General features: G+C 43.0%; 1 protein-coding gene across 9 annotated transcripts in view; it reads left to right on the top strand.

Annotated features, from left to right (window-relative positions):
• AKAP13 (A-kinase anchoring protein 13) overlaps positions 1-17108 on the top strand; it is a 335984-nt gene that overhangs the window by 257115 nt on the left and 61761 nt on the right. For all 9 annotated transcript variants that reach the window (XM_042988121.1, XM_042988120.1, XM_042988117.1 and 6 more), the window contains 3 exons: positions 929-1121; positions 4650-4758; positions 16781-16823. In XM_042988121.1, coding sequence (XP_042844055.1) covers positions 929-1121; positions 4650-4758; positions 16781-16823 — 345 coding nt within the window. The remainder of the gene's footprint in view (positions 1-928; positions 1122-4649; positions 4759-16780; positions 16824-17108) is intronic.

Genomic DNA, 17108 nt, shown 5'->3' with positions numbered 1-17108 from the left:
TTTTGAGATCTCGCTTATTTTAAAGAAGTTCCCACCGCAGCTGTACCAGATGTGAATTATTCTGACCAGCAACCCCAAAGCTCATCGATGGCCAACCTCTCTCTGTAGTTTCCTGCTTACCAAAAAATGCTTTTCACCCTGCAAACCACAAAATCTGCCCACCAGGGATCCCATTCTACATGCCATATCCTAAATTTGCCCCCTTTCTGGGCCAATATCAAGACAAGACAAACAAATTAAAGCTCTTAGACATAGTTGCTTTTAGCTTTTGTTCTTTAAGGTGTCCTGTGTGCCCGTCTGCAATCAGCAGTTCCCAGGAAGCCTGTCCAGCAGGGATTGTGTGGCCACATGTGCCCAGATGATACTGCTCATAAGTAATCCCGACTTCCCGGGGTCGACACGAACCTGTGAAATTAGAAAGGTTGACTGGCCTGTAGTTGAATGTAAAGTTATAAAGGTCCACTTAAGCGACACAAGGGCAATTCTGAGTGTCCCTGCCTGTTTTCTGAGAGCTACTCATGCACCTGTTTTCTCTGTGCCATGGAATTCTTTGGCATTAGCCTAGTTTGGTTTTGGCGGAGATTAATTACATCAGATCAAGGAAAAACACACCTACATAAATGATAAATAAGATAATCTGGTCTGTCTGCATGGTATATTGAAAAAAAAAATCTTGAGAAAATGACCTTACATGATCAACATTTGAATAAATTGAAGGAGGTAAAAAACCTAAGTGCATATGCTTTTTCAGCCTACCAAGACCTGTTGGGGGACAGGTAGGTGGCGCTCATTTGTGCCGTGCTCTGGTCGATAGCTTTGCTAGGTAACTTAGAAATAATCTGCCAGCAACACTCAAAGCACTTTCGTATCTTCTACCCTTTCGGAGACTCAGAAGTCACATGAATTAACTCCTTTGCTCTGTGTTCAGTTTCAGCCTAGAAGGCTTGACAGGAGGAGCCGGTGTTGGAAACAAGCCGTCCTCATCTCTAGACGTAAACTCTGCAAACACCAAAGAGCTCAGGCACCCTTTCAGTGGGGAGGCAAGGGGTGACTCTCTGATGTCGCTTTCAGAAGAGGATCTGGAATCAGGCCAGAGAGAACACAGGATGTTTGATCAGCAGGTAAGGCTGAAGCAGGTGTATGCTGCTCATTTGGAAAAATTAACTGTACTTCCCTACATGTGTCTTCACGTCGGGAACAGAGAAAGCAAGACTTACGTTACCATGAGGCTAGTTATTGTGATTGCTTACCCACGGTCTAGTACACCCCATCTAGCACAAAGCAAGGTTTTAGCACTTAACTAATTCCAGAATACCATTCATCTGCATGGATTTGAATAGTCCATCAAAGCAGACTTTTTTAAATTAGGAAAGTATCCAGGATATTAAATTGGGTTTTTTCCTTCTTATCTGAGGACTTCTTTCACCATGCCAGTAGTAAAATGACTCTTGGAGTATGCTACACAGCATTGTTAAATTTCCCAATTTTTCAAAAACCTATACCTTCCTGGAAAAAATAGATCTTATTCTTTGCCTTCTCACATTGCCTGGGAAATGGCTGTTTCTTTCTCTCTGCTTCCTGTCACTGTGAGAACTTCTCAGAGAGCATCTTCACTCCCTGCCCCCGCCTGATGCTCTCTTTGCACTGCCACTCTCCTAGGACTCCCTTCTGGTGGCCCCAGCTGGCCGTCCTTGGCCAGTCAGGTGATTTCCCCAGCACTTGTCACCTGGGGCAGGTCCTCGGGAGTTGGCCTGGAGAATTGGAATTCCATGCTTTTATAGCCCACACTGCTCCCGGCCCTTTTCTGAGGCCAAGGGGACTTTGGATTGATTCCTGGGAGGATTCTGTGATACACCTGAATCTTTCCTTCCTTCCTTCCTTCCTTCCTTTCTTTCTTTCTTTCTTTCTTTCTTTCTTTCTTTTTTTTTTTTTTTTTTTAATTTTTCTCAACGTTTATTTATTTTTGAGAGAGAGACAGAGTGCAAGCAGAGAGAGAGGGAGACTCAGAATGTGAAATAGGCTCCAGGCTCCAAGCTGTCAGCACAGAGCCCAACACGGGGCTCAAACCCACAAACTGCGAGGTCATGGCCTGAGCCGAAGTCGGACGCTTAACTGAGCCACCCAGGTGCCCCAAAACATTTCTAATTAAACAGACAACAAAATTAAACACCTGTCTTTGGATAGGTGACTGGAGTTTTAGATAGAAGCGTAATGAAACATTTCTAATTAAACAAACCAACAAAAATGTTAAACAGCCTGTTCTCTGAGTGGGAGACATAGGTTTTACGTAGACGTTTAATGTTTTGTATACCCCACTACATAGAAATGCTACGACCAGATAGAAACTGGACACTGGAGGATTACCTTAATGCATCACTTAGGTGAAGACCCAGGAGAATTTAGGCCTGATGAAAATCAAATTGAAGGCCCAAAGGGATTTTGCCATGTTATCCCCTTCCCCCACCGCCCATGTCTTCTGGGCCTGATACTTTTTTAACTTTTTGTAAAGTTAAGAAAAATAACAAGAATATGGAGAAGAGGGGCACCAGATTGGCTCAGTCAGAAAAGTATCTGACTCTTGATCTCAGGGTCATGAGTTCAAGCCCCATGTTGGGTGTACAGATTACTAAAAAAAAAAAAAACCGTAAACATTTCAAAAAATAAATGAATTTAAAAAAATATGGAGAACATATTTATTGAAGCAAATGACTTAAATGTATTCAGCCTAATGGTGACAGAAAAAGGGAGTAAAAAACCATTCTTTCGTGACTTGCTGAGAGCATCCTTGGTAAGTGGAGAGTCTAAAAAACAAAAGTGCAAGTCATACAAAAGTATATAGAGTCCTTTGGAAGTCATTGTAAGACCCAGTAAAATGCCAGCATCGGGGGCTTGTGAACGGAATCCTGGGCTTGGAGCCAGGATATCCCTTCGGATTCGGCGTAAGCCCTCCCTCGGGGGTGACAGCTTCACACCCACCTGAGTGACTTGCCTGAGGCCTCATTGACTGGCTGTGAGCCGGACAGCGTTCCCCTCAGAATTCCCGGGGTAAGTCTCACAGCCTCTTTCCACATCTCTGAAGTAGAAGTGTTTTATGAGGAAAGGAGAAGATTTTTCATTTTCTCAGTACAGTTGATGGAAAACCTTTCCTGAAACTGATAATCCTAGGAATTGGACAGAGGACCCCGTGTGTTAGTAAGTGCTATCAGTTACCACCGAAGTCTTTCTGAAATGGCCTTTCTGATCGAGCCTTTGTGGAGGAAGCTGCTGACATGTTCGTGCTTTCCTGTGCTTATTTGCCTTTCTGGAACTCTCTGCTCACCCGCAGTTTTTGTCTCGTGTGCAACTTCAGAGTGGGGATTTGAGCTGCTGGTGTCTCTGATCTGGACAAGTCGCCTGCAGCCAGCTTCCTGCTGAAGGCCCCTGCCTTTCACTGAGGTCATTCCTCAGACCTCACAGTTGTGTTCGAAACACAGCAACTGTTTGCCTCAGACTCCATGGTTACGCACGGAGCAGGCTCTGAATAATCAGAAGTCTTTGGCGCACTTGAGTCGCGTTCATGGTAGTAATGGATTTTCATTGCTCCCCTCCGAGCATGTGCAGATTGCAGCCCACTAAGAAGGGAGGGATTCCTGGCGATTTAAAATCGGTTAACAATAGGAACGAGCGCTCAGAACAAAAGGAAGGGGGAGTCCCTCACCCCATAAGTGTGCTCGTAAGCACTGCTGGGCTGGCTCTCACGGGTGTTCTTACACAAGCTTCTGCAGCTGGCTGCATTACACGACCTCGAAGCTGCTGCGAATTCACTGAGGGAGGTAACTTGGCCACCCTCGGTCCCCCTCGGGTACATGCAGAAGCAGTGTCCTCTTAGGAGAGGGAATGAAAGGGCTTTAGGCTTCTTCCCAGGTGCATGGCTGCCTTGATCTTGATCTTAAAACGCCTTTTATTTGCATCTCTGTTTCCAAATCTTTAAAATCAGAATAATACTGGGGTGCCTGGGTGGCTCAGTCGGTTGAGTGTCTGACTTCGGCTAAGGTCATGACCTTGTGGTCCATGAGTTCAAGCCCCGCATCAGGTGCTGTGCTGACAGCTCGGAGCCTGGAGCCTGCTTCAGATTCTGGGTCTCCCTCTCTCTCTCAAAAATAAATAAACATTAAAAAAAAATAAAAATAAAAAAGAACATGCTTAAAATCAGAATAATATTACTGCTCTCTACTATGTCTCTAAAAGACTTAGATTTTCAAAGAACGAGAACTACTGTATGTAGTTTGCTATTTACAATGAAGTTACTTTCATCTGATGATGTGTTCAGCAGATGTTTACTAAGCACGTACTAAGTTTAAAACATTATTAGGTATTAGGAGGGATATGAAACCACTGGAAAGGATGGGTACTTGAATTATTCCAGATAAAACTAAGGCTCATGAAAGCTAAGTAGCTCCTTTGAAGTTGAGCAGCGGTCAAGTAGCAGGGGCAGACTTGAGTCGAGGGTGTCTGACCGCAGAGCCTCTGCTGTTAGCCCTCACCTGTATCACGTTCTTTTCTTAGGTTGGGGTGGGATGTAAAGTTTTGTGCTGATCTAGAAATAAAAGGAGCATATGCTTACATCCTGGTTTTCACTTTTTTTTTTTTTTTTTTTTTGTACTTCACAGGCATGTCACAGATCTAAACAACAGGGATTTAATTACTGTACATCAGCCATTTCTTCTCCATTGACAAAATCCATCTCATTAATGACAATCAGCCATCCTGGGTTGGACAGTGAGTATATTACTTTTTTTAAAATGAAGCCTATTTTAAACACTTTTTTCCTATCATTTTTCTCCCTTTAAGACCCCGTAACATTACCTTCCAAAATTTGCCTCCCTCTTCTCCTGAATGGCTCATTTAAATAGAAAAGGTGACATACCAGTTTAGTTTTGGGATCTTCCTTCCAGTTTTGGGATTCTTCTTGTCAGGACATAGATTTGTTTTTTAACTTTTTATTTTGAAGTAATTTCGGACTTTAAAAATAGTTCTAAAAACAGTACAAAGAATTACCATATATTCTTTACCTGGAGTCCCCAGATGTCATATGTTTGATCCATCTTATCAAAGTCATAACTGTTTTTATCAGTCTCTCTTCTTCTATCACTGCCTTTAAAGCTTTTTTCTGAAACACTGGAGAGTAAGTTACAAACATGATGTGGTTGTATCTGAAAGTTATGCTGTTCTGTTACCACAGTACAATTATGTAAATTTTGTCCAGTACTCATTTGCTGAGCTCTTCAAAAATGTCATGAAGCTCATGAAGGACAAAGAAAGACTGAGATACACTTTCAGTTGGTTAAGCACGTGCTGAAAGGATTACATCTGCCAGTGATGAATGGAGCGGTATGCAGATTCGGGACCCATTGGCTGGCTGTGAAAGTTGCATAGATGTCTGGCATCCGTAAGCACAGGGCCTTTGCAAATGAAAGATGCTCGGAAACATATTTGAATTGGATCTAAATATTTGCCAGGGAAAGGCAGCTTGTTCTTTGAGAAACCTCACCTTTTTATTTTTAAAATCTTGATTCTTGTTTTCATGAGTAGTTACAGTTTGAGATCTTGTGCTCATCAAAGGGGGAGTGATCCTTTCTTTGCTGAAAGACCGTGTATTCGGGAAGCTGAGGCAAAGGGAGTAAATAAACTTTCCTGGTGTTTCTGGTGTTTCTTCAGTGTCCCCTGATAGAACCCACCTTAAAAGAGCTGGAGAGGGGTGCCTGGTTGGCTCGGTCGGTTAAGCGTCCGACTTGGGGCTGAGGTCATGATCTCACAGCTTATGAGTTTGAGCCCCACATCAGGCTCTGTGCTATTAGTGGAGCCTGGAGCCTGCTTTGAGTTCCATGTCTCCCTCTCTCTCTGCCCCTACTCTGCTCACGCTCTGCATCTCTCTCTCTCTCTCTCCCTCCCTCCCTCCCTCCCTCCCTCTCCCTCCCTCCCTCCCTCCCTCCCCCTCCCTCTCCCTCTCCCTCTTTTTTTCTCTCTCTCTCTCTCTCAAAAATGAATACATATTTTTAAAAAATTTGGAGACTCTGTCCTGCATTTGGGAGATGTTCTGTCTCAATTCATGACTTACCACGGGCCTGATCTTTTTAATTTCCACCTTAGAACTAAGACACGATAAAGAATGCTGTTAACTTTGTCCTCATTTTCATGATCAGCGATTCAGATCTGGCCTGTTTGACTAAAGGTGTGCCTACTCATGGCGTATTCTCAGAGATGCCGACAGAACCTCACAGAACTGCAGCGAAAATCGCCCTTCCTGTTTTTCTTTGGGTTTTGATTTGATTTGGCTTTGGGTTAGAGGTCTTGCTGGTGCAGAGTGAAAATCATCATAACAGGATTGTTAATGGTGGATTTGATGAGCTTGGAGTGCTAGCGCTCAGTAGGGCAGGACACTGAGACAGGAGGGCACTGTTGAGTGAGACCTTTCGGCCCTGTGTCCCTAACCGTCCACGACTGGTGAGTGTGGTGTCATGGTGGAGAGTCTACTCCCATAGCAACAGATGTCCACCACCAACAGAATGTGTCCCATGGAGGGATTTTTTTCCCTGTATTTTGTGACACACACTCTTGCCTCGTGCATGAAACACTTCATTAATTTTTCCTCCAAAAAGCAAGATGGTTTTTGACTGTGTTTTCAGTTGCTAGCCCAACGCTATAAATAATGCGGCTGACTCCCAGAAAACACCGTCCTAGAGTGCCAGGGGTTCTGGCACACACAGCTTCTCCTCCTGTTGCTGGGAAATTTTCCGCTCTGCTCAGAGGGGACTGAAATGAGTTTGCAGACTGTTGTCAAGGGTTGATCTCCAAGCAGGAGTTTGATCCTTTGATCAAAATAGGGTGGGTACCCTCATTCAAACTTACATTGTACGTTTCATACACGTTTGAATGATTAGGTCGTAAATTCGTTAGCGAGCCCCCCAATTTCCCTGATTTAGCCTACGCTGTAATTGGAGGATTAACTCTAATGACACTGTTTCTCCTTAGTCCCTCCCCACATACAATTATATTAATTTTCCCATCGGTATTTTTTTTTTATTCTGCTCTAGAAACGTGATAAATGTTTTTTGCAGATGTAAAACTTCTGGCAGTTGAACAGGAGTATAAAACTTGTAATCCGTGTGCTGTACCTTTAAGCATCAGGGTAACTGGACAGTTCTTGGTTTGCCATAGACTCCGGGCTTCCATTCCAAGTCACTTGAGCACTCTGCGTGATTCGTGTGTAGTCACAGCCTTCCCGGCTGAAGGAATCCTAGTTACAATCTGCACAGTGAGATCGTAAAGCCTAGAACATTCAGTCCACTTAAAGTGTTTTAACTGATGTTTCATTGTGAGCCCGTTGGGTGGCTGTGTGACCTTGGGCTACATAGTGAGATTCTTTGCCTCGAGTTACTTGATGAAACAGGGGTAACAACGTGATAAGGCTTACATGTGAATTTATGTAGAGTCCTTAGCATATTTCCTGGCTTATAATAAGCATTTGTTATTGTTATGGAGCGTGTGAGTTCACAGTACCCAGAACAGCGCCACAGTCTGTCTGTCCCTGACCAGAGTTGAAACAATGTTAGAGAAACTAGAACGCCGTCCTTCATGGTCTTTAAATGGACTGTGCCTTATGAGTATGCTTGTCTAGGAACAAAATACTTTCTGAAATCAACCTTATCTCACTACTTTCCACTTCTGCCTGGGCTCTGTCTTCTTCCTTCAAAGAAATTAGCTCCTTCTACCACAGTCTTACAGCTGTTAACATCCAGGCATTTCTGAAAACGTGTGTCTCCTGAGCTGTTGTCTGGAATGTCTTGTTGGGTCATTTCCTAGAAGAGAAACACAGAGGAAACTCAACGTTATTTCTAAGCTGGTATCATTTTCTAAAATCCATCGATGCAGAGGAAAATACTGAGTCAAGATAGTGACTAATGTATTTCTGTGTCATTTTCTGGGGTGGGAAGTAGACGGGCGACAGCTTATTTGGGAACCACAATGGGTGGGGAAGCTGTCCTCCCTCATGTCTTGGCTGTGCTGTCATGGTGGGAGGGAACGTGATGAATGCATCTTGCCAGCTCATCTTTTAGGGACTCACAATAGCACCAAGGCTACCTGCATCATGGGGAGAATGCCGGGGAGGACTGCCCTCAGAGAGACCGCTCCTGGGGACCTGTGGCCCCATTTCTCCTTGCATCAGAGAGGATGGAGTGGAGATGCCCAGCTTGCCAGGAGACTTAGATGGTTTCTTGATAGAACTTAAGCATAAATTTTGTTTCTATACATACAGAATAATTCAGTTATTATAGATGATCCCTTGCCCAAAGTATATTTTAACACATTTCATGGCTTATGCTCAGGAGATGCTTACCAGCAGTGGAGAAGGTGCTTGCTTGGTGGTGTTCCTGGAAGAGCCCTAACCACATTGGTGGTGGTGACGTTAAAAGGAGACTTGTACCCATTAGAGAGATGTTTTAACTCACAGGCTTCTTAACGAGAAGTCACTTTCCCCTTGTTTTTCAGGGTTTGTTATCACAAAGAACATATATGTTGAGGATCCTCCTTTAGATATTCCTACAAATAGGTTTTTCCAGATGATCCGTGAAATTGTGACAAAGGAAAGGAATCTGGTATAAGAAGAGAGCTCATTTTCATTTTCTGAATTTGCTTCACGTTTGGAAAGACTTTTGCAAGCACATGGAGATGGTAGCTTACTTTTCGTCCTAGGCCGTCACTGCCCAAGGAGCCGGCGTGCCGGTAGTTGTGCCAGTAGTCCTGGATCTCTGTTACTGGATGTGGCTGCCCACAGTAAGCTGACGTCACGTAGTATTTATGTGACTGTCAAGTTTGTACAGGGCTTTTTCATTTCATTTAGGACACTGAGCTTTCAGAAAGCCTGACAAAGGGAAATTCGTTTATTAATGTATTCATTCAGTGAGCATTTGAGTTACTCTTTGGCAGGCACCAGGCCACACGGTACAGGAGACAGGTGAGTTTATAGATACAGTTTCTTTCCTCACCGCGTTCTCACAGACCAGAGAATAGGTGAATGTAAGAAACGTGGGGTAGTACAGGGGCGCCTGGGTGGCTCGGTCGTTTAAGCGTCCGACTGCAGCTCAGGTCATGGTCTCACAGTCCGTGGGTTTGAGCCCCGTGCTGGGCTCTGTGCTGGCAGCTCAGAGCCTAGAGCCTGCTTCGGATTCTGTGTCTCCTTCTGTCTCTCTGCCCCTACCCTACTGGTGCTCTGTCTCTGTCTCAAAAATAAATAAACATTTAAAAAAAAATTAAAAAAAAAAAAAAAAAAAACCATGGGACAGTACAGGAGCCTAGAACAGAGAATGCTCACTGGGATGAAGTCATCTCAAAGTTGAGGCCAGCAGAAGACTGGGAATTCACTGGGTGAGTTCACACAGGAATGCCACAGAGGTCTTAACCATTCGGTTCCAGACCCCTGCAAATATCACAGTAAAGCAAGTCAGATGAATTACTAAATCACTAGGCTTCCCAGTGCATATGAAAGTTACGTTTACACTATGCTCTAGTCAAGCATGCAACAGCATGATATCTAAAAAAACAGTGCACATACCTTAACTTAAAAATACCTTATCACTAAAAAATGCTAACCATCATCTGAGCTTTCCGTGAATTGTAATCTTTTTGCCTGTGGATGGTTCTGCCTCGGTGTCTGTGCCTGCTGAAGGTTGGGGTGGCTTTGGCCATTTCTCAAAATAAGACAGCAGCGAAGTTGGCCACATGGATTGATTCTTCCAGTCACAAAAAATTTCTCTGTAGCATGTGATGACATCAGATGTCGTTTGATAGCATTTTAGCCACAGTAGACCTTCCACAATTGGAGTCTGTCCTCTCAAAACCTGCCGCTGCTCTATCAGCTGAGTGTAGATAATACTCTAAATCCTTTGTTGTCATTTCAGCAAATTCCCAGCATCTCCCCCGGGAGTAGCTCCCATCCCAGACTCCACTTTCTTTGCTCATCCGTAAGAAGCAACTCCTTATCTGTTGTTTTGTCACAAGATTGCAGCAATTCAGTGCCCTCTTTAGGCTCCACGTCTGATTCTTGTTTTTTCCACACCACATCTGCAGTGACTTCCTCTGCTGAGATCTTGAACAGCTCAATCCATGAGGTTTGGAATCAGCTTCTTACAGACTCCTGTCCACGTTGATATTCTGACCTCTTCGCAGGAATCACCAGTTTTCTTAATGGCACCCAGAATGGTGAATCCTTCCCAGAAGTTGGCCAGATCCATCAGAGGAATCCCCTGTCTATGGCATCTGTTGCCTTACAAAATATATTTCTTAAATAATAACGCTTGAAAGTCAAAATGACTCCCTGATCCACGGGCTGCAGAATGGATGCTGTGTTAGCAGGCCTGAAAACATTAACCTCCTCATACATCTCCATCCAGGCTCTTGGGTGACCAGGTGCATTGTTAATGAGCAGTACTGTTTTGAAAGGAATCTTCTGTTTCTGAGCAGTAAGTCTTGATAATGGGCTTACAGTATTTAGGAAACTAAGTTGTGAACAGATGTGCTGTCATCCAGACTTTGTTTCATTGACAGAGCACAGGCAGAGTAGAGTTAGCACAATTCTCAAGGACCCTAGGATTTTCAGGATGGTAACTGAGCATTGGCTTCAACTTGAAGTCAGCAGCAGCGTTAGCCCCTAACAAGAGTGTCAGCCTGTCCTTCGATGCCTTGAAGCCAGGCACTGACTTCTCCTCTCCAGCTATGAAAGTCCTGGATGGCATCTTCTTTTGATATAAGGCTGTTTCAACCACACTGAAAATCTGTCATCCGGGGAGCCACCTTCATTAAGGATCGCAGCCAGATCTCCCGGAGAACTTGCTGCAGCTTCTACGTCAGCCCTTGCCGCTTCACCTTGCACTTGGATGTGTGGGGCTGGCTTCCTTCCTTAAACCTCCTGAACCAACCTCGGCTAGCTTCCCACTTGTCTTTGCAGCTTCTTCGCCTCTCTCAGCCTTCACAGAATTAAAGAGATCCTTGCTCTGGACTAAGCTTAAGCTTAAGGGAATGTTACGGCTGGTTTGATCTTTGATCCAAACCGCTAAAACTTCCTCCATATCAGCAATAAGCCTGTTTCCTTTTCTTATCATTTGTGTGTACAGCAGAGAAGCACTTTTTATTTCTTCAAGAACTTTCCTTTGCATTCACAGCTTGGCTGTTTGACATGAGAGGCCTAGCTTTCAGCCTGTCCCAGCTATCCACGTGCCTTAATCGTTAAGCTTAATTATTTCTAGCTTTTGATTCAAAGTGAGAGACGTGTGACTCTTCCTTTCCCTTGAACACTTAGAGGACTTTGTAGGGTTATTAATTGGCCTGATTTCAGTATTGTGTCTCAGAGATCAGGGAGGCCCAAGGCGGGCAGGGTGAGTAATGACTGGTCATTATTGCGTAAGTTTGCTGTCTTATACGGGTATGGTGAGTAGCGTCCCCAAACAACCATAATAGACCACTGATCACAGATCACCGTCACAAATATAGTAATGGTGAAAACATTGGAAATACTGCAAGAATTATCACGACTGCTCAGAGACACAAAATGAGCAAATGCTGTTAGCAAACTGGTGCCGATAGGCTAGTTCAACACAAGGTCACCAGAGACCTTCAATTTGTAAAAATTGCAGTATCCATAAAGTTCAGTTAAACAGAATACAGTAAAACGAGGTATGCCCGTATGTGGAAAGCACGGCCAAGGGGTTGGGGCTTCTTGTCCAAGGGCAGTGGAGTGATTTAAGTTGATAAAGTAGGTTGATTCGGACGCTTCAGAGAGACCACACTGAAGAAAGTGTTGGGGAGCAAAGGTCATGGATCAGGAGAAGGCTACTGCAAGATCCAGGTGAGAGCACACGGGGGCAGTAGGGGAGAAGTTGACGTTCAGAGAATTCTAGAACACATAGAATAACTGAATTGAAGCAAGATGGAAGCATTCAATGATGGGGCCCAGGTCTCTGTTCTGAGCAATTCATTAGATGTTAGGTACCGCTTACCAAACAAAGGAATACAGGAGGAGGGGTGGGTGTGGAGAAGAGAGATGTCACTCACGTGCTTCCTCATTTCTTGCTGCCTGTGGGACATGCCCCAGAGGTGAGCAGAGAGAGATGAACACATCTTGAGCTCAAAGGGAGAGCTACGGCCTGAGGGTGGAAAGGTGTGTGTCACCAGCCCAGCGAATTCAGCTTGTACTTTGGGAGGGCAGGGCGTGAGGAGGTCTGGGGTGAGGGAGAAGAGAGCTGAGCACAGAATCCCGAGAAACACCACTACTCCAGATGTTTCCACTCTCAAGAAAAACAACTCCAGCTATAAATTATGACCGTTAAAAATAATGGACTTCTTGTTTTCTTACTCTGGCAAGTACGTGTTTGTTGGATGAATTTTTTAAGCTATATTAGACTTCTACATACTCAGAAGTAAAGACGAAAATGTGAATAAATATGTTGTTCACTAGGCAGCCTTTCCTGGAACCACACAGGCTAGCGACATTATTCTGTTCAGCGTGGTCTCAGGTGCCTTTGACTTTGTCCCGGTACAGTTGGCGCTCTCTAATGTCTCGTGTTGACCTACTTCTCAGCCCAGCCACGGATGCAGCCAGCAAGGCGGGTCTCCTTCTCCGTCCGCATCTCTCCACATCTCCTTAAGTCTAAAACTCTCTTTTCTCTTGGCTCTTCTCACTCCAGTGATGGCGAGGAGGAGTTGCGTAGTAAGTAAGCCGCTGTAGTGTCCACGGCTGTTCTCCAGGGTCTGACAGTGCTGAAAATGCTGTCAGCTTGGTTCTAAGAAACTGGGGATTTGTACCCCCTTGCATGCCATTGTTTCTAAACCATTTGTCTTCCTGCTTTGCTTTGAGAATTAATTTGGGTGAAACCGTTTTTGTCTGCTATATGCCACGTGCACTGGTTGATCTAGTGGTCTGATTCCAGGGCACAGGGAGGTGTTCCCATCCCACCTTGTACCTTTTGTGATACTGAGCGCTGGTTTCACAAAGCTTTCTATTTGATAGTGTAAATTTCATTTTCCCATGTTTTGCTTTTTTTTGGTCTCATGAGACAGATATCTAGATATCCACCTGTGATATTTAAAAGCTAATGTTAAACTTTTTTCTTCTCACCTTTCAGACCTGTCTTTAAAAATACCTTTCCGTTGGGGCGCCTCTCTGGCCAGAGCCTGCAACTCTTGACCTCGGGGTTGTGAGTTCAAGCCCCACATTGAGCATAGAGATTACTTTAAAAGAACGAAAAAAGAAGATAAAAATACCTTTCCTCTGAGTTTACACCACGTGGATTAGGGAGTAAGAGTTATAGATGTATTTCCTAACTTCCCATTTTCTCTCCTGTGGAACTTTTATTTTTCAATCCTTTTACTACAGTGTGGATTTCAGATTAATATATTCTTATTTGATAATGCCTAAATTTTAAACACTCTGTCTCTCAAAAATAAACATTAAAAAAATTTTAAAAAAAACTTTGCAAGGTTTTAGTAAGCTTGGAAAGGAAATGAATTCTACCCCCTGTGAACATCACTTTTCAGTTATGCAAGATTTCTGGAAAATTCCAGGATTGCTATTTTTAATGGAAAAAAACATTTCTAGTATAAAGGTAAATACTGAATTGTTTTCATATAACTACGGTAAAATCTTGATTTGCGAGTATAATTCATTCTAAAAACATGCTTGTGATCCAAAGCGCTTGTATATTAAAGTGAATTTCAAGAACCATTGGCTCAGTTGTGATCATGTGACATCTGGCATCATGTACTATTCGTGTTGCAAGACATCACTCGTTTATCAAATTGAAATTTACTAGAAATGTTTGCTTGTCTTGCAGAATACTCATTGAACAAATTACTCGCAATCCAAGGTTTTACTGTGATAGGAGCCTCAGAGAATTACAGTATTTGTATAATTGAGCAACCTAATTCCCTACCACTTGCTGACCCTACATTTCAGCAGTATTTAGGTATCTAATTATTTATTTAAATATTAAAATTTTATAATCAATATTAAGCTGAGGGTGACATCTTTGCATTGTTCTTAAAAGAAAGTACCTTATGTACAGTAACATAAAGTTTAATTTCTCTTAAATGGAAGTCATATTCAGTACTTTTTTCATAATGAAAAGATGTTTAGTAAATAGGCACACCATAAGATACTTACTTTATACCAGTTGTAATAGGAGGGAAGTTGTGAAAATCTGCTTACAACTTTGTTCAGAAATTGTCAAGTCTATTTCATCTCAAAGTATTGTGTACCTGGGGACATAGGTCCACATGTGGCAGACAAAGTAAAGGTCCCAGTGGTATTTCTTCTACCTCTAAGACGAAATTATTAATATAGAACGGCACTGGTTATACAGCTAATCCAACAGGATGAAATTATAAAAGTATAGAAGCTGGAAGAAACCTTTGAACCAGGTATCTAGCCTTCTTCAAAATGTGTTCCTTACCCTGAAATACCAGTGAGAATTCTGGAGGTGGAGGGGAGAGGAAGGGAAAGAAAGGGGTTGGTTCATGGCCAGATAAATTTAGGAAAAGTCCACTTAAGCTGGTTTCAGATGCTAATGTGTACATTGTGAATTCCCAAGGCAGTGTTCAATAAGTTGTGTTTCCCAAACGCATTAGCAAGGTAACCACAATATGTGCCTGACTGTGGATAACATCTCATGAGACTAGTATTCCATGGAACGCACTTTAAAAACCATTGACCCGGTCCATCCAGTAGTTCCGACTCTGGAATATTAGAATATTATGTCTGCAGGTTGTTTCAAGACTTTAAGAAAATCCTACTTGAAATACACTGTTTACCTGCCATAATACTTTGTAGGTTGACTTCAGTGACAGATTTCTTTGCTTTTGTCTGTAATTATACCGTAGAGGTATCATTTGCTAATTTATACTCTTAGGTGCACTGAAAACTTGATGGCCCTTCAGGAATCTCAGAGGCATTGGTTGATTAATCGCTGTTCTCAGAACCAAATCTAAGAGGTCATAGTAAATGAATGAATTTTTTCTTCAGCGGTGAAAAGGTTGGAAATCCTTACCAGAGTCCCAGATTCTCCCAGTACTCAATCACATATTTGTTCAGTTTCTAATTTATTCAGCAGAAATCTACTGGGAGCTGATTCTTGGCCAGATCCTGTGCTAGTTGGTGTTTTTCTTCATTATGGATTTTGCTTTCACTTTGTTCATATTACTAGGTTGGTAACTTGCTAGGTATTTGCTCTAGTTAGTGTACAACAGAGCCTGACAACCTGAGAGAGTTTAATGCTGCTTCTGTCACTCAGGGTTCCTGGGGTGCAAAAGGTTATAAAGCCACTGACCTAAACCACACTCTTGGTTTTTTGTTTAAGTAAATTAAGGTATCCTGAGGTTAAAATGCTGACAATTTCACACCTAGATCATGCAGAAACTAGGGAACAGATCCCAGATCTTACTCTTACTCTGCTCATCTCGATGACCATGCATTGTAAGTGAAATAGAAGAACCCAAGTAAGTAAAAGGAAAAACTATAGAAAGTACTCTTTTGAAGACTTAGAATTGGTTGTTAAGTTTCCTATCTATTATTCCTACTTGTTGGCTATTCACTTAGTAATAACTACCATTTTGCATTTCTAATCGGAATCTAGAACATTTAAGTTCAAGTGCTGGTAATCTGGTAGTAGAACATCTTCAGATCTCTGTCAAATGAGGGTTTTACTCCTGGTCATCTCCAGTCCTTGAAACCCACCTGCAGGAGAAGGTGTGTGTTTTGTTCACACTGTAGCAGGAGTTGTACTGAGCGGCCTTTGTCCGCCTGGAATCACACACACAAAGTATTTCCGTGCCTGATCTAAAAACTGGAAATCCTTCATCTTGGTGTGATTGAGACCATCTCCTCTAAGTCCTGACGTAGCTCCAGCTTTATTAGCATGTTGTTGGTAAGGTATCGTAGTGTTCCTAATGCTTTCTCCACTTACTGCTCTGCTGTGTGCCTTAGCCTGGGTGCTAATGACCCGCTTCAGTTTACGCTCCGATGGTGACGGAGGAAGGAAGGATGCACCTGCCGAACACGCCATACCAGTGTCAGCCTGGCAAGGACCTCACCATCAGTTTCATCTCCCTCATTTCACAGATGAGGAAGTGAAATCCAGAGATCTCACCCCAAATCAGTAACAGGACCGAGACACCACACACACACACACACACACACACACACACACACACACACACAGCCAGCCAGCCAGCTCTGGTGCCCTTTTCCTCTTCACTCATCCCTTTCCAGGAATACTCAGGAAAATATTAGGTACATGGTAGCTAGATATTTTGGTATGGAAACCCACGAAAGCAAAATGAACAGCAAACAGAATATGAATGATATTTCATTTTCGATTTTGTGTTCTTCCCGTGATGTCATCTCAGAAAGATGGAAACGGAGCGTTGACGAGAACAGGAATTAAACATGTTTCGTGTATGTTTGAGCGTGGGGACAAAAATGTTGATTTGGGGCTTGCTCAGTGATGTGATTCTTGGATGAAATTTTTTGTCGTGGGGAATTCACGCCTACTGCTGCCTATTTCCAGTTCTGATACTGAGTTTCAAGGTGAATTTTTCCTTCTTCCAAACCCTTAGGAGAAGGCACTGTACACTGGCTTTCAGATGCTCTCTCTGCTCTGCGTGTGTCGTTGTAAATATTTTAAGCCTCTTATCTGTCACCCAGGCACCGTCCTTTGGTTCCAACTTTTCCTCTGCCATTTTTGTTTTCCAGATTCACGGCCTTTCCACAGCACCAGTGCTAACCTGACCGAGAGGTACTGCACGTTTATTTTGTTACTCCTTTCCCTGAGATGAAGGAAACCCAAGATGTCTTACGACATTTCACTAAGTAAACTGAGAAGTTAATTCAGCTCATTGGATTCTTACTTCCTTAAGTGATAATTTTGGAATAATGGCTACAAGTGGTTTGTAGTGAAGACTCTATCGTTTTTAAATAATGTCTTCAGTAGTTTTTTCCTTTTGCTCTCTACACTGCCCTGACGATAAAGGTTTGCATTTATTCAGGAGAGGAAACACTTGTATTCGACTTTATGAACTTC

Source organism: Panthera tigris, chromosome B3, assembly GCF_018350195.1.
Source record: "Panthera tigris isolate Pti1 chromosome B3, P.tigris_Pti1_mat1.1, whole genome shotgun sequence".
Lineage (NCBI taxonomy): Eukaryota > Metazoa > Chordata > Mammalia > Carnivora > Felidae > Panthera > Panthera tigris.
Note: the sequence above shows the minus strand (reverse complement) of the source record. Positions and strands in the feature narration are given on the sequence as shown.